This window comes from Coccinella septempunctata, chromosome 5 (assembly GCF_907165205.1).
Source record: "Coccinella septempunctata chromosome 5, icCocSept1.1, whole genome shotgun sequence".
Taxonomy (NCBI): Eukaryota; Metazoa; Arthropoda; class Insecta; order Coleoptera; family Coccinellidae; genus Coccinella; species Coccinella septempunctata.
The window spans coordinates 28324471-28350912 of record NC_058193.1 but is presented as its reverse complement, the minus strand read 5'-3'; the positions used below and the strand labels follow the sequence as shown (position 1 = coordinate 28350912).

Below are 26442 nucleotides of genomic sequence, written 5' to 3'. Positions count from 1 at the left end.
GTGATGTTGAAGAGGAGGTGAGGGAGCAAACTACGAGGGCAACAAGAGTAGCGGGATGTTTGAATGACACAGTATGGCGAAATAAAAACATAACCATACAAACAAAATCCAGAATATACAAGGCAGTAGTAAGACCAACTATGACATACACCGCTGAAACTCGACCTGACACAGCGAGGACTAGACAACTACTGGAGACCACCGAAATGAGAGTACTTCGCAGGATAGCTGGAAAAACACTACTGGATAGGGAGAGAAGTGAGGACATAAGAAAAACTTGCAGAGTGGAAAATGTTAATCAGTGGGTACTAGGCCGAAAAAGGGAATGGAACGCGCACATCGGTAGAATGGACGAGAGTAGAATGGTCCGAATTGCACGCGACAAATCTCCACTAGGTCGCAGGAGTTTAGGACGTCCTCGAAAACGATGGAGCGACAATTTGACAGTATAGGCGGAGAATCGACGAAAGGAAACAGGCGAATCGCCTAAACGATAGAAGGAAGAAGAAGAAGAAGAAGAAGATGATGACCGATCAGGAAGGCTAGTTTCTGTGTCAGTCCCCGAAAATATCGATGCAGTTCATGACATGATTTGATCAGACCGTCGAATTGGGCTAAAACGGACATCTGAAGCACTGAATATTTCATACGAACGCGTTCACGTCAATTTGGACATGAGAAAAATTGCTGCAAAATGGATCCCCAAATGTTTGAATGTTGACCAAAAGCGTGCAAGGGTAGAAGCATCGCGTTCGATCTGTGCTCGATTTGAAAACGATGTAGACTTCTTAAAGCGAATTGTTACTATACGTGAGACTTACGTTCATTTCTACGATCCAGAAACAAAGCAACAATAGATGGAATGGCGACACTCTGGTTCTCCAAGAACTAAGAAGTTCTTGTGTCCAAAAATCAGCTGGAAAAGTTCTTGCTTCAGTTTTTTGGGATTGTCATGGAGTAATCATGATTGATTTCTTGGATAAGGGTAGAACAATAGCCTGAGATTACTATTCGACATTACTGACTACTATACGGAAAAAAATTGAAGAGAAAAGACGCGGAAAGCTATCCAAAGGTGTTTGTTTTTTGCAGAATAACGCCCCTGCACACAAATCATGTTGCCATGCAAAAAATTCGTGATTTGGGGTTTGATTGGTTTGAATTCCTAGAACACCCTCCTTATTCACCAGATTTGGCTCCATTCGACTATCATCTCTTTAATCAACTGAAAAAAGTTTAAAAGATCGTAAATTTTCTTCCAACGAAGAGGTAATAAAAGGTGTGGAGGTCTAGTTTGCAGAGCAAGACGAAACTTTTTTTTGAAAGGTCTTGACACGTTGCAGATTCGCTGTAATAAATGTATCCAATCGGGAGGAGAATATGAGTATTAAAATATTTTGACATTGAAATTTTGTGTGGTTCTATAGTAGGCTAAGAATTTTTCAATACATCCTCGTACTACTGAAAAGAATGCAAAAAATGAAAAACTTCAATGATTTCCTTATTTGTATAGGTTCATATCTTTTTTTTTTAATATAAAATACTTTTGTTCTGTAATTTGCGCCTTTAAGGCCTGGGATGGCCTAGTGGTTGAAATGCCACTGACCGAAGATATATGAATATTGCACGTAACTTTTTACTCAGTCTGTATATGGATTAACAAGGCAGAATTTTTCAATAAATTGTTGTTCTCGTTACCTCATCACCTCAATAAAACACGCAATCGTTCTATGTGATCCCAAATTGAAAGGTAAGCATCCTCACCTCCCCTGTACAATCATCAGATTTGTTATCCATATAAATACTTCACCTCGTTCCGGTTTTGAATGCAAATGTCCTCCATGTACGAGAATTTATGACCAATCCATGACATCACTCCGCGAGCAAAACATAAACGAAGGAAATAAGTGATCGCTGAGAAAATAGATTTCATTTCAATAGCGAGCCTCCTTGTGTACCAATTAATGTTCCGCATCGTTGTGAGCGAACTCTCTGTGCGAAACAAGTGTGAGTGAAGGTGCATCTTCGTCTTCAAACTCGTATTTTGCGTTTCTTGTGTCAAACTGAACGGTGATAGTGACAAAATGCGTTCCAAGGAAAAAGTGCCTACTCGTAACGAGATACTGAAGAATTTCACGCGTGAATTTTTACTCGAAGAGAAGAGACGGTGTGAAATCGATAGATACGTGACCGATTTTCGCATCTTGATCCATAAAAGCCCTCACGAGAACCACAACTATTTGAATCGTCTTCTCCAGGACTACACTACGATGTTCCTGTCTCACGAGAGGATTTCTGCTAACAAAATGAACCAGGAGGGAGTGAAATACCAGCTGAAATCCCAATTGGCCTCCAGGAAGAAAGACTCACCGAAACAAAGGTACGTGAAATCTAAATTATCGGAGAAAAACGACAGTAATTCTGAACATCAAAGCTATTTAGTTCTGAGAGCTAAAACCGAGGATTTCGTGAAGAAGCTAAGGCAATACGAAGAACTCGAACAAATCGCCTACGAAATTTTCATCCAGAATTTAAACTCCGAAATCAAAACAAACCAATATGAAATCAAAGAAGTCATCGAACCAAACAATGTTTTGAAATTGAAGAGTACCGATGTGCCTATCGAAAAACCCCATAAAAAACACCACAAAAACGTTTATGTTGTCAACAGTCCTGAAGGCCATGGAGAACACTCAGGGAAACACAGCACCAACAGAACAGTAACGAACAGCGAAAAACAAAATTATGAACATTTAAAAAGGGAAACCGAAAAGTTCTTGGCGAACAACAGAGATTACAATGATGCGGAACAAAAAATGTTATCCGAGCAATATAAGAAGAACGCTTACATAAAGAAATATGTCGACAATTTGACTTCTTCTGAAAAATCTAAGAAAGGCCCACAAACTCCCAAAAGAGGAATATATTCCAAAATAAAAAGTATGATCGGGATCTCCCCTGAAAATCCGACAAAATTCTACAAAAATGTCGAGGATAATTCTGAAACTCTTGTTGATAGCACGAAAGCATTCTTGAGAAATGAGAAAAAATACAACAATTTCGAATTCGAAGCTTACAAACTATTCTATATCAAAAACGGCGATTTTCAAAATCCACTCCTTGAAAAAATTAAACTCATCGCATACGACTCCGCTAGGGACACATCAGAAAATGGCAATAAAAGCAAAATTAAACATTTAGTTGGTTTGAAGAGTGCAAATTCGAATCAACGGTCTTCGGTGAAAGAGGAATTTGAGGATTTCAATACAGTGAAATGCTCCCCAACTGAGAAAAATGAACCAGATTCAAAAATGAAGGAATTACAGATTTTAACTACTGAAAATCATCCGAATGTACCATCAAAATCATCTAACGAAGAAGAAAAACGTTTACGAGAAAATACGAATCATTTCTTGAACAAAATGAAGGTGTATGAAGATCAACAGAGATACTTTTTCGTGATTCATTTGAGAAAACATCATATTAACCCCGTGAAAGAAAAAAAAGAGACATTATTCATCAAAATAAAACACTTGTTCTTCGGAAGACATGAAAAATCTAAAGAAAAATCGAATTACTTCAAAGAAATTACCCAAGAGTTCCTGAGAAATGAACAATACTATTATAGTTTACAGACACAAGCGTTCCGTATTTTTTCAAAAGATGAGAGTTATTACCAACCAATTACCCTGAGAAATCCTGAAAAAATCATGAAAAACGAAAGGAGTATTTCTTTGGATGCTGGAAAATCATTCAAAGTACATGAGTCAAGACAAGAAGCTGTGAAAGAAATAGAAAAGTCGATGAAAAAAGAAACTGCTGAAAAAAGCGCCACGCTGAAAAAACGGCAAAAACCGAACAAAACGCAATCTTCGTTGCATCAAAGAAGTAAATCTGAAGACCTTCTCATGCTCAAAACTCGAAGCAAGAGTTTAGATAGCAAAAAATCGCCCACAGGTCATAAAACCTTTTCTGATCGCCTCAAAAGTATGGTAGGCATAGGCAACAGACGCAAAACTAGATCTCGCGAAAATATTTCACGTCTTACTGATCCAGTGCATTATTTTTTGGAACACGAACGATTTTATTATAATGGGACACCAATAACCGATGGGAAATATAGTAGAAGTTTTTCTGCATTAGAAAACACAACTAAGGATGGTACCATAAAGACTAGAACAAAAAAGTTCATATCCACTGAAAACGTTCTTTATCAGGACAGTAATAACAGTTTAGCTGGTAAACCACCCAGTGGTAGAAGGAGAAAGCAGGAGAGAAACAGAGACGACAAAGAGAAAAGGAGAAGTAGAACTCTCTCACCAGCGCAAAAACTAGTTTCGAAAATCAGAAACTTTGTACAGAAAAGCAGCCCAGATAAAACCAAGACGGATCTCAAAGGTGATAATCATGGCTTACAGGAACCTTCAGCTGATATCCACCAAAATGTACTCGAAATACCTAACAGCCAACGGGATAATGCAATAGTAAATATTGAAATGGATTCACCACAATCTCCAACTTCAGTCAAATCCATAGAAATTGAAGAAGATGGCGTAAAAGCTTCGAAACAAATGGATAAGAAGAAACAAAAAACGTCGATACCGAATGAAAAGTATAACATCAACACAGAGAAATCCAAGAAACCTAAAGATCTAAACAATATATTGGATGATCCCGAACACATCAAAAACCAAACGAGACTATTTTTACACGATATTAAAAGATATCATGACATAGATAAAGAACCAAACGCCATAGACAAAACACTGATTTTCATCAATAACAAAAGTGATGATAATTATCCGAAAGATAAAGAAATGAAATCCAAACAAGGAAGTTCCTCAGAAGTTCTGAAAACTGTTCAGTTGAAATCAATAAATAAAGATGGCAAAAATGAGGCAGTACTTGAAACTTTTTCCGAAAACTATAGGGAGAACCAGAAAAGGGTAGAAAATTCAACTAACATAGACACAACTGAAAATTCTTCTCGAAAAATCATCCATAATAGTTTTGTGAAGGAAACAAAAATAATTCAGAAAGTAACGACACACAGAGTACATCAAAAATCCACCAATAAAATAATCTCCCATGAATCGAAGACCACTAGAACTAAGGAAGATAAACCACTTGCGAAAGAACATATTTACGAAAATATATCCATTTCTGGAACGAATCAAATCAGTGGTGGGTCACTTACTTCCAATCAAGAATCGATAAAACATACTACCACTGAAGCTATTCCAAACCAGTATCATATTCATGAAGTACCCCTAAGCCTCGGTATGGATCTTACTCAGGTAGAAGTGAAACAATCTTCTGCACCAACGGAGACAGAAAAGTCAACAATGAAAGAAACAAGACCAAAAACGACAACATTACCAAAATCTAGTCCTGAAATGAATAAACCGATGGCTGTTAGTAGACCACAGTCTTCTGTACAAAAAACTGGCCACAAAGCAGACGAAGCCGACAACGAAAAAAATAAAGTTGGAAGACCGTCGAAGACGGCAACAGGACAAAACATCGAACTCCTTCGCCAGTCCCCTAGTAAATTATCTGGTGATAAAGGAAAACATCAAGAAAAACATAAGGAGTCTTCAGAAAAGTACACAGCGGTGAAGCTAGGTGAAGAGAACTTCAAGCCAACGACAACTCGAAAATCTCAATCTGAAATGATAAAACCAGTTGTTCTAAGTGAAGAAGAACAGATGAGATTGAACAAGCGAAACACTGACATTTTCCTCAAAGAACATCAGGATTATCATAATAAACAAAGGAATGAAGATAATTTCTTCTTGAAAAAAGTTGCAAAACCAGAAAACCTCATTTGGCTCTCCTCTAGACCTACGAAGAAGACCGAATACACAACTACTGAAGTGAAAACTTCCATACCATCACAACTGACGAACAGGAAATTACCTACTGATGATTTATCTTCCATAAAAAAACAAACCCATGAATTTCTGGAGAAACATCAATACCTCATTCATACAGAGGAGGTTGACTTCACTGAAAGAATTGATCGATCAAATGTCGACAAAGGGAAGATCACTGTTGAAACTACGGAACAACAAACCTCCGCGCCGAAGAGGATCGAAAAATCGCCTAAAAAAGAAGAAAAATCTAAAAAGAATACTTTCTCCAAATTAAGATCTTTTGTTAGTGGATCATCTAAAAAACAAGCAGAAGATGAAAGTAATGCACTCCTTCGAAAACAAACTTCTGAGTTCCTTGATGACATGAGAAAACATCACGATAAACACAAAGAAGTCTCGGATAAATTCAAAGTGGTATGGCTAAGTCAACAAAATCTCAAACCAACGATTTCTCAAAAATCTAAATCTGATATGATAAAACCAATTGTTCTAACTGAACAACAGAAAGAACAGTTGAGATTGATCAGGCAAAATACAGACATTTTCCTCAAGGACCATCAAGATTACCATAATAAACAAAGAAATGAAGATAATGTCTTCTTTGAAAACATGGGAAAACCTGAAAACATGATTTGGCTCTCATCCAGACCTGCCAAGAAAAAGGAAAACATAATTACCAAAGTGAAGAATTTAATGTCACCACAACAGCCGAAGAAAACAATACCTCCATCTGAAACAATTAATAACAAAATGATTAGGGAACAATCCGATGAATTTTTGAAAAAACATCAATATCTCATTCATAGAGAGGAGGTTGACTTCACTAAAAAAATTGTCCCCTTTGATGTCGAAAAGCAGAAAATCACTGTTGAAACTACGGAACAACAAACTTCTGCACCAAAGAGGATCGAAAAATCACCTGAAAAAGAAGAAAAATCTAAAAAGAATACTTTCTCCAAATTAAGATCTTTTGTTAGTGGATCATCTAAAAAACAAGCAGAAGATGAAAGTAATGCACTCCTTCGAAAACAAACTTCTGAGTTCCTTGATGACATGAGAAAACATCACGATAAACACAAAGAAGTCTCGGATAAATTCAAAGTGGTATGGCTAAGTCAACAAAATCTCAAACCAACGATTTCTCAAAAATCTAAATCTGATATGATAAAACCAATTGTTCTAACTGAACAACAGAAAGAACAGTTGAGATTGATCAGGCAAAATACAGACATTTTCCTCAAGGACCATCAAGATTACCATAATAAACAAAGAAATGAAGATAATGTCTTCTTTGAAAACATGGGAAAACCTGAAAACATGATTTGGCTCTCATCCAGACCTGCCAAGAAAAAGGAAAACATAATTACCAAAGTGAAGAATTTAATGTCACCACAACAGCCGAAGAAAACAATACCTCCATCTGAAACAATTAATAACAAAATGATTAGGGAACAATCCGATGAATTTTTGAAAAAACATCAATATCTCATTCATAGAGAGGAGGTTGACTTCACTAAAAAAATTGTCCCCTTTGATGTCGAAAAGCAGAAAATCACTGTTGAAACTACGGAACAACAAACTTCTGCACCAAAGAGGATCGAAAAATCACCTGAAAAATCGAAAAAGAATACTTTCTCCAAACTGAGATCATTTGTTAGTGGATCATCTAAAAAACAAGCAGAAGATGAAAGTAATGCACTCCTTCGAAAACAAACTTCTGAGTTCCTTGATGACATGAGAAAACATCACGATAAACACAAAGAAGTCTCGGATAAATTCAAAGTGGTATGGCTAAGTCAACAAAATCTCAAACCAACGATTTCTCAAAAATCTAAATCTGATATGATAAAGCCAATTGTTCTAACTGAACAACAGAAAGAACAGTTGAGATTGATCAGGCAAAATACAGACATTTTCCTCAAGGACCATCAAGATTACCATAATAAACAAAGAAATGAAGATAATGTCTTCTTTGAAAACATGGGAAAACCTGAAAACATGATTTGGCTCTCATCCAGACCTGCCAAGAAGAAGGAAAACATAATTACCAAAGTGAAAAATTTAATGTCACCACAACAGCCGAAGAAAACAATACCTCCATCTGAAACAATTAATAACAAAATGATTAGGGAACAATCCGATGAATTTTTGAAAAAACATCAATATCTCATTCATAGAGAGGAGGTTGACTTCACTAAAAAAATTGTCCCCTTTGATGTCGAAAAGCAGAAAATCACTGTTGAAACTACGGAACAACAAACTTCTGCACCAAAGAGGATCGAAAAATCACCTGAAAAAGAAGAAAAATCGAAAAAGAATACTTTCTCCAAACTGAGATCATTTGTTAGTGGATCATCTAAAAAACAAGCAGAAGATGAAAGTAATGCACTCCTTCGAAAACAAACTTCTGAGTTCCTTGATGACATGAGAAAACATCACGATAAACACAAAGAAGTCTCGGATAAATTCAAAGTGGTATGGCTAAGTCAACAAAATCTCAAACCAACGATTTCTCAAAAATCTAAATCTGATATGATAAAGCCAATTGTTCTAACTGAACAACAGAAAGAACAGTTGAGATTGATCAGGAAAAATACAGACATTTTCCTTAAGGACCATCAAGATTACCATAATAAACAAAGAAATGAAGATAATGTCTTCTTTGAAAACATGGGAAAACCTGAAAACATGATTTGGCTCTCATCCAGACCTGCCAAGAAGAAGGAAAACATAATTACCAAAGTGAAAAATTTAATGTCACCACAACAGCCGAAGAAAACAATACCTCCATCTGAAACAATTAATAACAAAATGATTAGGGAACAATCCGATGAATTTTTGAAAAAACATCAATATCTCATTCATAGAGAGGAGGTTGACTTCACTAAAAAAATTGTCCCCTTTGATGTCGAAAAGCAGAAAATCACTGTTGAAACTACGGAACAACAAACTTCTGCACCAAAGAGGATCGAAAAATCACCTGAAAAAGAAGAAAAATCGAAAAAGAATACTTTCTCCAAACTAAGATCATTTGTTAGTGGATCATCTAAAAAACAAGCCGAAGATGAAAGTAATGCACTCCTTCGAAAACAAACTTCTGAGTTCCTTGATGACATGAGAAAACATCACGATAAACACAAAGAAGTTTCGGATAAATTCAAAGTGGTATGGCTAAGTCAACAAAATCTCAAACCAACGATTTCCCAAAAATCCAAATCTGATGTGGTGAAACCAATTGTTCTAACTGAACAACAGAAAGAAGAGATGAGATTGCTCAGGCAAAATACGGACATTTTCCTTAAGGACCATCAAGATTACCATAATAAACAAAGAAATGAAGATAATGTCTTCTTTGAAAACATGGGAAAACCTGAAAACATGATTTGGCTCTCATCCAGACCTGCCAAGAAGAAGGAAAACATAATTACCAAAGTGAAAAATTTAATGTCACCACAACAGCCGAAGAAAACAATACCTCCATCTGAAACAATTAATAACAAAATGATTAGGGAACAATCCGATGAATTTTTGAAAAAACATCAATATCTCATTCATAGAGAGGAGGTTGACTTCACTAAAAAAATTGTCCCCTTTGATGTCGAAAAGCAGAAAATCACTGTTGAAACTACGGAACAACAAACTTCTGCACCAAAGAGGATCGAAAAATCACCTGAAAAAGAAGAAAAATCGAAAAAGAATACTTTCTCCAAACTAAGATCATTTGTTAGTGGATCATCTAAAAAACAAGCCGAAGATGAAAGTAATGCACTCCTTCGAAAACAAACTTCTGAGTTCCTTGATGACATGAGAAAACATCACGATAAACACAAAGAAGTCTCGGATAAATTCAAAGTGGTATGGCTAAGTCAACAAAATCTCAAACCAACGATTTCCCAAAAATCTAAATCTGATATGGTAAAACCAATTGTTCTAACTGAACAACAGAAAGAAGAGATGAGATTGCTCAGGAAAAATACGGACATTTTCCTTAAGGACCATCAAGATTACCATAATAAACAAAGAAATGAAGATAATGTCTTCTTTGAAATCATGGGAAAACCTGAACACATGATTTGGCTCTCATCCAGACCTGCCAAGAAGAAGGAAAACATAATTACCAAAGTGAAGAATTTAATGTCACCACAACAGCCGAAGAAAACAATACCTCCATCTGAAACAATTAATAACAAAATGATCAGGGAACAATCCGATGAATTTTTGAAGAAACATCAATATCTCATTCATAAAGAGGAGGTTGACTTCACTAAAACAATTGTCCCATTCGATGTCGAAAAGCAGAAAATCACTGTTGAAACTACGGAACAACAAACTTCTGCACCAAAGAGGATCGAAAAATCACCTGAAAAAGAAGAAAAATCGAGAAAGAATACTTTCTCCAAACTAAGATCATTTGTTAGTGGATCATCTAAAAAACAAGCCGAAGATGAAAGTAATGCACTCCTTCGAAAACGAACTTCTGAGTTCCTTGATGACATGAGAAAACATCACGATAAACACAAAGAAGTTTCGGATAAATTCAAAGTGGTATGGCTAAGTCAACAAAATCTCAAACCAACGATTTCCCAAAAATCCAAATCTGATGTGGTGAAACCAATTGTTCTAACTGAACAACAGAAAGAAGAGATGAGATTGCTCAGGCAAAATACGGACATTTTCCTTAAGGACCATCAAGATTACCATAATAAACAAAGAAATGAAGATAATGTCTTCTTTGAAAACATGGGAAAACCTGAAAACATGATTTGGCTCTCATCCAGACCTGCCAAGAAGAAGGAAAACATAATTACCAAAGTGAAAAATTTAATGTCACCACAACAGCCGAAGAAAACAATACCTCCATCTGAAACAATTAATAACAAAATGATTAGGGAACAATCCGATGAATTTTTGAAAAAACATCAATATCTCATTCATAGAGAGGAGGTTGACTTCACTAAAAAAATTGTCCCCTTTGATGTCGAAAAGCAGAAAATCACTGTTGAAACTACGGAACAACAAACTTCTGCACCAAAGAGGATCGAAAAATCACCTGAAAAAGAAGAAAAATCGAAAAAGAATACTTTCTCCAAACTAAGATCATTTGTTAGTGGATCATCTAAAAAACAAGCCGAAGATGAAAGTAATGCACTCCTTCGAAAACAAACTTCTGAGTTCCTTGATGACATGAGAAAACATCACGATAAACACAAAGAAGTCTCGGATAAATTCAAAGTGGTATGGCTAAGTCAACAAAATCTCAAACCAACGATTTCCCAAAAATCTAAATCTGATATGGTAAAACCAATTGTTCTAACTGAACAACAGAAAGAAGAGATGAGATTGCTCAGGAAAAATACGGACATTTTCCTTAAGGACCATCAAGATTACCATAATAAACAAAGAAATGAAGATAATGTCTTCTTTGAAATCATGGGAAAACCTGAACACATGATTTGGCTCTCATCCAGACCTGCCAAGAAGAAGGAAAACATAATTACCAAAGTGAAGAATTTAATGTCACCACAACAGCCGAAGAAAACAATACCTTCATCTGAAACAATTAATAACAAAATGATTAGGGAACAATCCGATGAATTTTTGAAGAAACATCAATATCTCATTCATAAAGAGGAGGTTGACTTCACTAAAACAATTGTCCCATTCGATGTCGAAAAGCAGAAAATCACTGTTGAAACTACGGAACAACAAACTTCTGCACCAAAGAGGATCGAAAAATCACCTGAAAAAGAAGAAAAATCGAAAAAGAATACTTTCTCCAAACTAAGATCATTTGTTAGTGGATCATCTAAAAAACAAGCCGAAGATGAAAGTAATGCACTCCTTCGAAAACAAACTTCTGAGTTCCTTCATGACATGAGAAAACATCACGATAAACACAAAGAAGTTTCGGATAAATTCAAAGTGGTATGGCTAAGTCAACAAAATCTCAAACCAACGATTTCCCAAAAATCCAAATCTGATGTGGTGAAACCAATTGTTCTAACTGAACAACAGAAAGAAGAAATGAGGTTGCTCAGGCAAAATACGGACATTTTCCTTAAGGACCATCAAGATTACCATAATAAACAAAGAAATGAAGATAATGTCTTCTTTGAAATCATGGGAAAACCTGAACACATGATTTGGCTCTCATCCAGACCTGCCAAGAAGAAGGAAAACATAATTACCAAAGTGAAGAATTTAATGTCACCACAACAGCCGAAGAAAACAATACCTCCATCTGAAACAATTAATAACAAAATGATTAGGGAACAATCCGATGAATTTTTGAAGAAACATCAATATCTCATTCATAAAGAGGAGGTTGACTTCACTAAAACAATTGTCCCATTCGATGTCGAAAAGCAGAAAATCACTGTTGAAACTACGGAACAACAAACTTCTGCACCAAAGAGGATCGAAAAATCACCTGAAAAAGAAGAAAAATCGAAAAAGAATACTTTCTCCAAACTAAGATCATTTGTTAGTGGATCATCTAAAAAACAAGCCGAAGATGAAAGTAATGCACTCCTTCGAAAACAAACTTCTGAGTTCCTTGATGACATGAGAAAACATCACGATAAACACAAAGAAGTTTCGGATAAATTCAAAGTGGTATGGCTAAGTCAACAAAATCTCAAACCAACGATTTCCCAAAAATCCAAATATGATGTGGTGAAACCAATTGTTCTAACTGAACAACAGAAAGAAGAAATGAGGTTGCTCAGGCAAAATACGGACATTTTCCTTAAGGACCATCAAGATTACCATAATAAACAAAGAAATGAAGATAATGTCTTCTTTGAAATCATGGGAAAACCTGAACACATGATTTGGCTCTCATCCAGACCTGCCAAGAAGAAGGAAAACATAATTACCAAAGTGAAGAATTTAATGTCACCACAACAGCCGAAGAAAACAATACCTCCATCTGAAACAATTAATAACAAAATGATTAGGGAACAATCCGATGAATTTTTGAAGAAACATCAATATCTCATTCATAAAGAGGAGGTTGACTTCACTAAAACAATTGTCCCATTCGATGTCGAAAAGCAGAAAATCACTGTTGAAACTACGGAACAACAAACTTCTGCACCAAAGAGGATCGAAAAATCACCTGAAAAAGAAGAAAAATCGAAAAAGAATACTTTCTCCAAACTAAGATCATTTGTTAGTGGATCATCTAAAAAACAAGCCGAAGATGAAAGTAATGCACTCCTTCGAAAACAAACTTCTGAGTTCCTTGATGACATGAGAAAACATCACGATAAACACAAAGAAGTCTCGGATAAATTCAAAGTGGTATGGCTAAGTCAACAAAATCTCAAACCAACGATTTCTCAAAAATCTAAATCTGATATGATAAAACCAATTGTTCTAACTGAACAACAGAAAGAACAGTTGAGATTGATCAGGCAAAATACAGACATTTTCCTCAAGGACCATCAAGATTACCATAATAAACAAAGAAATGAAGATAATGTCTTCTTTGAAAACATGGGAAAACCTGAAAACATGATTTGGCTCTCATCCAGACCTGCCAAGAAGAAGGAAAACATAATTACCAAAGTGAAAAATTTAATGTCACCACAACAGCCGAAGAAAACAATACCTCCATCTGAAACAATTAATAACAAAATGATTAGGGAACAATCCGATGAATTTTTGAAAAAACATCAATATCTCATTCATAGAGAGGAGGTTGACTTCACTAAAAAAATTGTCCCCTTTGATGTCGAAAAGCAGAAAATCACTGTTGAAACTACGGAACAACAAACTTCTGCACCAAAGAGGATCGAAAAATCACCTGAAAAAGAAGAAAAATCGAAAAAGAATACTTTCTCCAAACTGAGATCATTTGTTAGTGGATCATCTAAAAAACAAGCAGAAGATGAAAGTAATGCACTCCTTCGAAAACAAACTTCTGAGTTCCTTGATGACATGAGAAAACATCACGATAAACACAAAGAAGTCTCGGATAAATTCAAAGTGGTATGGCTAAGTCAACAAAATCTCAAACCAACGATTTCTCAAAAATCTAAATCTGATGTGATAAAGCCAATTGTTCTAACTGAACAACAGAAAGAACAGTTGAGATTGATCAGGAAAAATACAGACATTTTCCTTAAGGACCATCAAGATTACCATAATAAACAAAGAAATGAAGATAATGTCTTCTTTGAAAACATGGGAAAACCTGAAAACATGATTTGGCTCTCATCCAGACCTGCCAAGAAGAAGGAAAACATAATTACCAAAGTGAAAAATTTAATGTCACCACAACAGCCGAAGAAAACAATACCTCCATCTGAAACAATTAATAACAAAATGATTAGGGAACAATCCGATGAATTTTTGAAAAAACATCAATATCTCATTCATAGAGAGGAGGTTGACTTCACTAAAAAAATTGTCCCCTTTGATGTCGAAAAGCAGAAAATCACTGTTGAAACTACGGAACAACAAACTTCTGCACCAAAGAGGATCGAAAAATCACCTGAAAAATCGAAAAAGAATACTTTCTCCAAACTGAGATCATTTGTTAGTGGATCATCTAAAAAACAAGCAGAAGATGAAAGTAATGCACTCCTTCGAAAACAAACTTCTGAGTTCCTTGATGACATGAGAAAACATCACGATAAACACAAAGAAGTCTCGGATAAATTCAAAGTGGTATGGCTAAGTCAACAAAATCTCAAACCAACGATTTCTCAAAAATCTAAATCTGATATGATAAAGCCAATTGTTCTAACTGAACAACAGAAAGAACAGTTGAGATTGATCAGGCAAAATACAGACATTTTCCTCAAGGACCATCAAGATTACCATAATAAACAAAGAAATGAAGATAATGTCTTCTTTGAAAACATGGGAAAACCTGAAAACATGATTTGGCTCTCATCCAGACCTGCCAAGAAGAAGGAAAACATAATTACCAAAGTGAAAAATTTAATGTCACCACAACAGCCGAAGAAAACAATACCTCCATCTGAAACAATTAATAACAAAATGATTAGGGAACAATCCGATGAATTTTTGAAAAAACATCAATATCTCATTCATAGAGAGGAGGTTGACTTCACTAAAAAAATTGTCCCCTTTGATGTCGAAAAGCAGAAAATCACTGTTGAAACTACGGAACAACAAACTTCTGCACCAAAGAGGATCGAAAAATCACCTGAAAAAGAAGAAAAATCGAAAAAGAATACTTTCTCCAAACTGAGATCATTTGTTAGTGGATCATCTAAAAAACAAGCAGAAGATGAAAGTAATGCACTCCTTCGAAAACAAACTTCTGAGTTCCTTGATGACATGAGAAAACATCACGATAAACACAAAGAAGTCTCGGATAAATTCAAAGTGGTATGGCTAAGTCAACAAAATCTCAAACCAACGATTTCTCAAAAATCTAAATCTGATATGATAAAGCCAATTGTTCTAACTGAACAACAGAAAGAACAGTTGAGATTGATCAGGAAAAATACAGACATTTTCCTTAAGGACCATCAAGATTACCATAATAAACAAAGAAATGAAGATAATGTCTTCTTTGAAAACATGGGAAAACCTGAAAACATGATTTGGCTCTCATCCAGACCTGCCAAGAAGAAGGAAAACATAATTACCAAAGTGAAAAATTTAATGTCACCACAACAGCCGAAGAAAACAATACCTCCATCTGAAACAATTAATAACAAAATGATTAGGGAACAATCCGATGAATTTTTGAAAAAACATCAATATCTCATTCATAGAGAGGAGGTTGACTTCACTAAAAAAATTGTCCCCTTTGATGTCGAAAAGCAGAAAATCACTGTTGAAACTACGGAACAACAAACTTCTGCACCAAAGAGGATCGAAAAATCACCTGAAAAAGAAGAAAAATCGAAAAAGAATACTTTCTCCAAACTAAGATCATTTGTTAGTGGATCATCTAAAAAACAAGCCGAAGATGAAAGTAATGCACTCCTTCGAAAACAAACTTCTGAGTTCCTTGATGACATGAGAAAACATCACGATAAACACAAAGAAGTTTCGGATAAATTCAAAGTGGTATGGCTAAGTCAACAAAATCTCAAACCAACGATTTCCCAAAAATCCAAATCTGATGTGGTGAAACCAATTGTTCTAACTGAACAACAGAAAGAAGAGATGAGATTGCTCAGGCAAAATACGGACATTTTCCTTAAGGACCATCAAGATTACCATAATAAACAAAGAAATGAAGATAATGTCTTCTTTGAAAACATGGGAAAACCTGAAAACATGATTTGGCTCTCATCCAGACCTGCCAAGAAGAAGGAAAACATAATTACCAAAGTGAAAAATTTAATGTCACCACAACAGCCGAAGAAAACAATACCTCCATCTGAAACAATTAATAACAAAATGATTAGGGAACAATCCGATGAATTTTTGAAAAAACATCAATATCTCATTCATAGAGAGGAGGTTGACTTCACTAAAAAAATTGTCCCCTTTGATGTCGAAAAGCAGAAAATCACTGTTGAAACTACGGAACAACAAACTTCTGCACCAAAGAGGATCGAAAAATCACCTGAAAAAGAAGAAAAATCGAAAAAGAATACTTTCTCCAAACTAAGATCATTTGTTAGTGGATCATCTAAAAAACAAGCCGAAGATGAAAGTAATGCACTCCTTCGAAAACAAACTTCTGAGTTCCTTGATGACATGAGAAAACATCACGATAAACACAAAGAAGTCTCGGATAAATTCAAAGTGGTATGGCTAAGTCAACAAAATCTCAAACCAACGATTTCCCAAAAATCTAAATCTGATATGGTAAAACCAATTGTTCTAACTGAACAACAGAAAGAAGAGATGAGATTGCTCAGGAAAAATACGGACATTTTCCTTAAGGACCATCAAGATTACCATAATAAACAAAGAAATGAAGATAATGTCTTCTTTGAAATCATGGGAAAACCTGAACACATGATTTGGCTCTCATCCAGACCTGCCAAGAAGAAGGAAAACATAATTACCAAAGTGAAGAATTTAATGTCACCACAACAGCCGAAGAAAACAATACCTCCATCTGAAACAATTAATAACAAAATGATCAGGGAACAATCCGATGAATTTTTGAAGAAACATCAATATCTCATTCATAAAGAGGAGGTTGACTTCACTAAAACAATTGTCCCATTCGATGTCGAAAAGCAGAAAATCACTGTTGAAACTACGGAACAACAAACTTCTGCACCAAAGAGGATCGAAAAATCACCTGAAAAAGAAGAAAAATCGAGAAAGAATACTTTCTCCAAACTAAGATCATTTGTTAGTGGATCATCTAAAAAACAAGCCGAAGATGAAAGTAATGCACTCCTTCGAAAACGAACTTCTGAGTTCCTTGATGACATGAGAAAACATCACGATAAACACAAAGAAGTTTCGGATAAATTCAAAGTGGTATGGCTAAGTCAACAAAATCTCAAACCAACGATTTCCCAAAAATCCAAATCTGATGTGGTGAAACCAATTGTTCTAACTGAACAACAGAAAGAAGAGATGAGATTGCTCAGGCAAAATACGGACATTTTCCTTAAGGACCATCAAGATTACCATAATAAACAAAGAAATGAAGATAATGTCTTCTTTGAAAACATGGGAAAACCTGAAAACATGATTTGGCTCTCATCCAGACCTGCCAAGAAGAAGGAAAACATAATTACCAAAGTGAAAAATTTAATGTCACCACAACAGCCGAAGAAAACAATACCTCCATCTGAAACAATTAATAACAAAATGATTAGGGAACAATCCGATGAATTTTTGAAAAAACATCAATATCTCATTCATAGAGAGGAGGTTGACTTCACTAAAAAAATTGTCCCCTTTGATGTCGAAAAGCAGAAAATCACTGTTGAAACTACGGAACAACAAACTTCTGCACCAAAGAGGATCGAAAAATCACCTGAAAAAGAAGAAAAATCGAAAAAGAATACTTTCTCCAAACTAAGATCATTTGTTAGTGGATCATCTAAAAAACAAGCCGAAGATGAAAGTAATGCACTCCTTCGAAAACAAACTTCTGAGTTCCTTGATGACATGAGAAAACATCACGATAAACACAAAGAAGTCTCGGATAAATTCAAAGTGGTATGGCTAAGTCAACAAAATCTCAAACCAACGATTTCCCAAAAATCTAAATCTGATATGGTAAAACCAATTGTTCTAACTGAACAACAGAAAGAAGAGATGAGATTGCTCAGGAAAAATACGGACATTTTCCTTAAGGACCATCAAGATTACCATAATAAACAAAGAAATGAAGATAATGTCTTCTTTGAAATCATGGGAAAACCTGAACACATGATTTGGCTCTCATCCAGACCTGCCAAGAAGAAGGAAAACATAATTACCAAAGTGAAAAATTTAATGTCACCACAACAGCCGAAGAAAACAATACCTCCATCTGAAACAATTAATAACAAAATGATTAGGGAACAATCCGATGAATTTTTGAAAAAACATCAATATCTCATTCATAGAGAGGAGGTTGACTTCACTAAAAAAATTGTCCCCTTTGATGTCGAAAAGCAGAAAATCACTGTTGAAACTACGGAACAACAAACTTCTGCACCAAAGAGGATCGAAAAATCACCTGAAAAAGAAGAAAAATCGAAAAAGAATACTTTCTCCAAACTAAGATCATTTGTTAGTGGATCATCTAAAAAACAAGCCGAAGATGAAAGTAATGCACTCCTTCGAAAACAAACTTCTGAGTTCCTTGATGACATGAGAAAACATCACGATAAACACAAAGAAGTCTCGGATAAATTCAAAGTGGTATGGCTAAGTCAACAAAATCTCAAACCAACGATTTCCCAAAAATCTAAATCTGATATGGTAAAACCAATTGTTCTAACTGAACAACAGAAAGAAGAGATGAGATTGCTCAGGAAAAATACGGACATTTTCCTTAAGGACCATCAAGATTACCATAATAAACAAAGAAATGAAGATAATGTCTTCTTTGAAATCATGGGAAAACCTGAACACATGATTTGGCTCTCATCCAGACCTGCCAAGAAGAAGGAAAACATAATTACCAAAGTGAAGAATTTAATGTCACCACAACAGCCGAAGAAAACAATACCTCCATCTGAAACAATTAATAACAAAATGATCAGGGAACAATCCGATGAATTTTTGAAGAAACATCAATATCTCATTCATAAAGAGGAGGTTGACTTCACTAAAACAATTGTCCCATTCGATGTCGAAAAGCAGAAAATCACTGTTGAAACTACGGAACAACAAACTTCTGCACCAAAGAGGATCGAAAAATCACCTGAAAAAGAAGAAAAATCGAGAAAGAATACTTTCTCCAAACTAAGATCATTTGTTAGTGGATCATCTAAAAAACAAGCCGAAGATGAAAGTAATGCACTCCTTCGAAAACGAACTTCTGAGTTCCTTGATGACATGAGAAAACATCACGATAAACACAAAGAAGTTTCGGATAAATTCAAAGTGGTATGGCTAAGTCAACAAAATCTCAAACCAACGATTTCCCAAAAATCCAAATCTGATGTGGTGAAACCAATTGTTCTAACTGAACAACAGAAAGAAGAGATGAGATTGCTCAGGCAAAATACGGACATTTTCCTTAAGGACCATCAAGATTACCATAATAAACAAAGAAATGAAGATAATGTCTTCTTTGAAAACATGGGAAAACCTGAAAACATGATTTGGCTCTCATCCAGACCTGCCAAGAAGAAGGAAAACATAATTACCAAAGTGAAAAATTTAATGTCACCACAACAGCCGAAGAAAACAATACCTCCATCTGAAACAATTAATAACAAAATGATTAGGGAACAATCCGATGAATTTTTGAAAAAACATCAATATCTCATTCATAGAGAGGAGGTTGACTTCACTAAAAAAATTGTCCCCTTTGATGTCGAAAAGCAGAAAATCACTGTTGAAACTACGGAACAACAAACTTCTGCACCAAAGAGGATCGAAAAATCACCTGAAAAAGAAGAAAAATCGAAAAAGAATACTTTCTCCAAACTAAGATCATTTGTTAGTGGATCATCTAAAAAACAAGCCGAAGATGAAAGTAATGCACTCCTTCGAAAACAAACTTCTGAGTTCCTTGATGACATGAGAAAACATCACGATAAACACAAAGAAGTCTCGGATAAATTCAAAGTGGTATGGCTAAGTCAACAAAATCTCAAACCAACGATTTCCCAAAAATCTAAATCTGATATGGTAAAACCAATTGTTCTAACTGAACAACAGAAAGAAGAGATGAGATTGCTCAGGAAAAATACGGACATTTTCCTTAAGGACCATCAAGATTACCATAATAAACAAAGAAATGAAGATAATGTCTTCTTTGAAATCATGGGAAAACCTGAACACATGATTTGGCTCTCATCCAGACCTGCCAAGAAGAAGGAAAACATAATTACCAAAGTGAAGAATTTAATGTCACCACAACAGCCGAAGAAAACAATACCTTCATCTGAAACAATTAATAACAAAATGATTAGGGAACAATCCGATGAATTTTTGAAGAAACATCAATATCTCATTCATAAAGAGGAGGTTGACTTCACTAAAACAATTGTCCCATTCGATGTCGAAAAGCAGAAAATCACTGTTGAAACTACGGAACAACAAACTTCTGCACCAAAGAGGATCGAAAAATCACCTGAAAAAGAAGAAAAATCGAAAAAGAATACTTTCTCCAAACTAAGATCATTTGTTAGTGGATCATCTAAAAAACAAGCCGAAGATGAAAGTAATGCACTCCTTCGAAAACAAACTTCTGAGTTCCTTCATGACATGAGAAAACATCACGATAAACACAAAGAAGTTTCGGATAAATTCATAGTGGTATGGCTAAGTCAACAAAATCTCAAACCAACGATTTCCCAAAAATCCAAATCTGATGTGGTGAAACCAATTGTTCTAACTGAACAACAGAAAGAAGAAATGAGGTTGCTCAGGCAAAATACGGACATTTTCCTTAAGGACCATCAAGATTACCATAATAAACAAAGAAATGAAGATAATGTCTTCTTTGAAATCATGGGAAAACCTGAACACATGATTTGGCTCTCATCCAGACCTGCCAAGAAGAAGGAAAACATAATTACCAAAGTGAAGAATTTAATGTCACCACAACAGCCGAAGAAAACAATACCTCCATCTGAAACAATTAATAACAAAATGATTAGGGAACAATCCGATGAATTTTTGAAGAAACATCAATATCTCATTCATAAAGAGGAGGTTGACTTCACTAAAACAATTGTCCCATTCGATGTCGAAAAGCAGAAAATCACTGTTGAAACTACGGAACAACAAACTTCTGCACCAAAGAGGATCGAAAAATCACCTGAAAAAGAAGAAAAATCGAAAAAGAATACTTTCTCCAAACTAAGATCATTTGTTAGTGGATCATCTAAAAAACAAGCCGAAGATGAAAGTAATGCACTCCTTCGAAAACAAACTTCTGAGTTCCTTGATGACATGAGAAAACATCACGATAAACACAAAGAAGTTTCGGATAAATTCAAAGTGGTATGGCTAAGTCAACAAAATCTCAAACCAACGATTTCCCAAAAATCCAAATATGATGTGGTGAAACCAATTGTTCTAACTGAACAACAGAAAGAAGAAATGAGGTTGCTCAGGCAAAATACGGACATTTTCCTTAAGGACCATCAAGATTACCATAATAAACAAAGAAATGAAGATAATGTCTTCTTTGAAATCATGGGAAAACCTGAACACATGATTTGGCTCTCATCCAGACCTGCCAAGAAGAAGGAAAACATAATTACCAAAGTGAAGAATTTAATGTCACCACAACAGCCGAAGAAAACAATACCTCCATCTGAAACAATTAATAACAAAATGATTAGGGAACAATCCGATGAATTTTTGAAGAAACATCAATATCTCATTCATAAAGAGGAGGTTGACTTCACTAAAACAATTGTCCCATTCGATGTCGAAAAGCAGAAAATCACTGTTGAAACTACGGAACAACAAACTTCTGCACCAAAGAGGATCGAAAAATCACCTGAAAAAGAAGAAAAATCGAGAAAGAATACTTTCTCCAAACTAAGATCATTTGTTAGTGGATCATCTAAAAAACAAGCCGAAGATGAAAGTAATGCACTCCTTCGAAAACGAACTTCTGAGTTCCTTGATGACATGAGAAAACATCACGATAAACACAAAGAAGTTTCGGATAAATTCAAAGTGGTATGGCTAAGTCAACAAAATCTCAAACCAACGATTTCCCAAAAATCCAAATCTGATGTGGTGAAACCAATTGTTCTAACTGAACAACAGAAAGAAGAGATGAGATTGCTCAGGCAAAATACGGACATTTTCCTTAAGGACCATCAAGATTATCATAATAAACAAAGAAATGAAGATAATGTCTTCTTTGAAATCATGGCAAAACCTGAACACATGATTTGGCTCTCATCCAGACCTGCCAAGAAGAAGGAAAACATAATTACCAAAGTGAAGAATTTAATGTCACCACAACAGCCCAAGAAAACAATACCTCCATCTGAAACAATTAATAACAAAATGATTAGGGAACAATCCGATGAATTTTTGAAGAAACATCAATATCTTATTCATAAAGAGGAGGTTGACTTCACTAAAACAATTGTCCCATTCGATGTCGAAAAGCAGAAAATCACTGTTGAAACTACGGAACAACAAACTTCTGCACCAAAGAGGATCGAAAAATCACCTGAAAAAGAAGAAAAATCGAAAAAGAATACTTTCTCCAAACTAAGATCATTTGTTAGTGGATCATCTAAAAAACAAGCCGAAGATGAAAGTAATGCATTCCTTCGAAAACAAACTTCTGAATTCCTTGATGACATTAGAAAACATCACGATTTTAGTGAAGAATCCATGGATGTAGTGTGGCTCAGTGATCAAAACATCAAATCAACCAAATCTCTCTCATCAAAGTCTAAGCCAACAAAACCAATTAGTCAAAACACTGATATTCTATTCAGAGATCATCAAGAAGGTCCCAACAAACAAATAAATAAAAATACAACTCCTTCAATGGCAGAAAGTCCATGTGATGAAGAGGCAGATTCATTCAAAAATTTGAAATCTGCAGATAATGAACATCCTTCACAACCACGCAAAAACATCATATCCAAAATCAAAGATGTCATTTCACCTAATAAATCTGATCAAACTGCAATATTCTACTACGATATCGATTGTGAAACGAAAGAAGCCGGCCATCTAAAGGAAAAACCTATTCAGAGCTCGAATTCAGAAGAGCTCTTTCATATAGAGCCTCCTGAATACCAGGAAGGTAATCCATTATCAGCAGATTTAAATCCAGCTCCCCGGCTGAAAAAGAAGGTGACATTTTCGTATACTGATCACCCAGAAACACTGAGTATCGTGGAACACCAAAAAGATCCCAGCGATACTTGCCACCATATCGAAACACCCTCTGTTCCTGAGGTACCAATTGAAGCCGGTAAACCACGAGCTGCCCCTCGTAAACAAGTTGCGAAAAAAGTTAAAGCCATATACATTGATTCCGCTGAAATATTCAAGCAGAACAAAGAACGTTTCCTCATCGAAGAAACTGAAAAATTTATCGAAGATCACAAAATCCATCAAAAACAACAATGGAGTAAAATCCAAAATTTCGCCAACGATAAGGAAACGCAAGGTGCTCTTAGCGAGCCAAAAACAATTCAGAGAACAAAAGAAAATGTCACCAAGTCACCGGTAATATCCCAACAAACCCCCTCTGCTAGGAAAGCATTCATTGAAGAGCGAAGAAATTTGATGTTATTCCTAGACGATCATCAAGCTTACCACAACAAGGAGAGGAGTAACCACATCAATTACATTTCCAAACAGAATAAGCCATACACGAATGATCTGAAATCTTCGACGAAAGAGGCTAAAATGAAAACGAAGCTCATGTCAAAACTGAAATCTCTAGTTGGGCAATCACAGGAAATTATTGCATCTGATAGAAAACATGAAATCGAAAATGCAAATCTCAGAAAACAAACCTCGGAATTTCTGATAAGTCAAAAATGTTACAACGACTTGGAAGGGGTCGCCTGTAAAAAATTCGACATGAAACAATTGGAAAAAGAAGAGCTATCAAGAAATCACCTCAAAGGCGAAGATTCTGTTGAAGCGTCTTCGGACCAGGTTGCATCTCATTCATATTCAACACTAAAAAAGGACTCCACTTTCTGCTATCCAGGAAAGTTGTCTGTAGATGGATGTCCCGAATCATCAACGAAGAGTCAGAAACCTCTGAGATCTTCTCCTGCTAAGAAGATATCTAAGACGGAAAATATTACATTGAAGGAGACTGATTCTCACATTAATCATAAACAAGGAGGCAGCAATGAAGATTCATCTACTAATCATTTGATCACGATAGAACAAACTAAGAACTTCTTGAATATCCAAAGGAATCACATAAATTCAGAAAATGAAATATGGAAACATTACCTCAAATTCAAACCTGTTCCGGACCCCGGTAAAAGTCATATAGTTCAAAAAAAAATTGGGAAATCTCACAGTAAAGTTCAACACAGAATGCAGAAACCAGAATCTTCTGCAAGAAAATTATCTTCTCAACTTGAAAATGAAAAAATAGATCATGAAGTCATCTTGCATAAAACTCAACTGTTTTTGGAAGACCAAAAAAGTTTCCATGACAATTTGCAGAAGGAATCATCCAAATACATCACGAAAAATGCGACACAAAATATTATTGAAGAAAAATTCCAAAGGGAAGAAGGTAGTGCTTCATCGAAAATTGAGCCTTCACCGGTGTTAAGATCAACAAGTTATCACTCAAGCAATGTACGAAAACCAGAAATATCTGTCGAAAAGCATGAGGAAAATGTGAAAATTCCAAAAAGCAACAATTCGAATGATGAGTACCTGAAAATGCCATCAACAATGAAAGAAGGAGAGATCAAAGAAATAACAAAGAACTTCTTGAAAGATCATCAAGATTACCACAACTCAGAAAGAGTGCAGTCAGATAATACATGTAAAGAAATTCAGAAACAAAAAAAATCTAAAAGAGGAGTAATTTCGAAAATTAAATCTCTAGTTACCGGAGATTCTCACAAAAAACATTCTTCTAAACCAACAATGTTGCCATCCACCAAGCCTCAAGATGAAATGGGGACTCCAACTAAAAAGGAAGATATCATAATCAGGGAGTTAGAATCCAGTCCTGCAACTTACAGAAAGCACAAACCCCACTCGTCAGTGAATGAAGAAACACTGAAAAATACAGGTGATGATTCGAGAAAAATTTCAGATCAAAAAGACAGTGAATCCAGCAAATCCAGTGATTTAGTCTCTCAAAATGATAATCTTGACAAGGGGTCTTCTGAAAAATTAACAGTAGCAACACATGGAGAGGTTATTGGTGCAGTTGGAAGAGAGGATATCTTATCAAGAAACTTGTACTATAATCAAGTGAAAGGTTTACCAGAGGAAGAAAGGAAAAAGTATGCTTTCGCTAAACTGAAAACACAAGAGTTTCTGTTGAACCAGAAAGAATTTTCGAATATATTAAAAAGCGAACAAGAACAGGAAATTAGTCCTAAATCAGGGGAGATTATTCCGCAATCCGAGAACAAATACAACAGCCAACCAAATGTGGCATTAGAACAACAACTCGTAACAAGAAAAATTGGGAGTGAAGATTTCATTAAAGAAGGAATTGGCCTTCTACCATCGGCTCCTACTTTGGAGCAAATGGACCAGAGAGAGGTCGAAAATACGGAAACTGTGATACATAGAGTTGTGAAACCTTTATCGCCGACTAAAACCATTTTCCAAGAAATCAGGAAGCGTGAAGAAAGTCCTGATAGACAAGTTTACATAATGAAAGAAGGGTACATGATAACAAAAGAAAATAAAGAAAATGTTAAATTGGACAAGAATGAACGAATGGAGAACCTTGAAAGGAGGAGAATGTTTACTTCCATCGAAGAACGATCTCAGAAGGAAGAATATCAAGACCATTCTTCGAAAAATCCCGTATTCGAAGAGATTTCAAAAGAAGGGAGTGGAAAAGTATCCAGTGTACACAGCGATGGCTCGCCTCCAGTCCAAACGACAGATTCCACTGGTAAGTGAAAATTATAAATGATTTGTTTTTTATTTCAAGGTCGTTGAAAAATCGGAAATCGGAAATCAACAATAATTACACTGGGTTCATCCTAATTTTCGTGTGAACTCAGCTTTTTCGAAAATAAAAAAAACAAATAGTCGCACAAATATTTTTTTGTTGGATTTCAATCCTGAATCTCAGAAATTAAGCAGTAGCAGACCTATGCTCATATGCGGAATTTCTTTTTAAAATCCGAAGCAAATATCCCTCCAGGATTAGCATTCCACTCAGTGGCGCAACTAGAATGATTTTATGGGGGCGTATAATAATAATCAAGTCAACATTTCCAAACTCTTCGATATAATTAAACTGAACAATTGAAACAAAATTCACAGCAATCACCAA

At 35.4% G+C, this 26442-nt stretch overlaps 1 protein-coding gene across 4 annotated transcripts in view; it reads left to right on the top strand.

The window, feature by feature from the left end:
• Nucleotides 1-1919: 1919 nt before the first annotated feature.
• The window catches only part of LOC123312761, a 31185-nt gene continuing 6662 nt past the window's right edge, over nt 1920-26442 (top strand). For 2 of the 4 annotated variants that reach the window (XM_044897231.1, XR_006537676.1), the window contains exon 1: nt 1920-26055. In XM_044897231.1, the coding sequence (XP_044753166.1) occupies nt 2085-26055 (23971 nt within the window). In that variant the 5' untranslated portion in view covers nt 1920-2084. The remainder of the gene's footprint in view (nt 26056-26442) is intronic. The other 2 variants (XM_044897232.1, XM_044897230.1) reach the window with 2 other exon arrangements.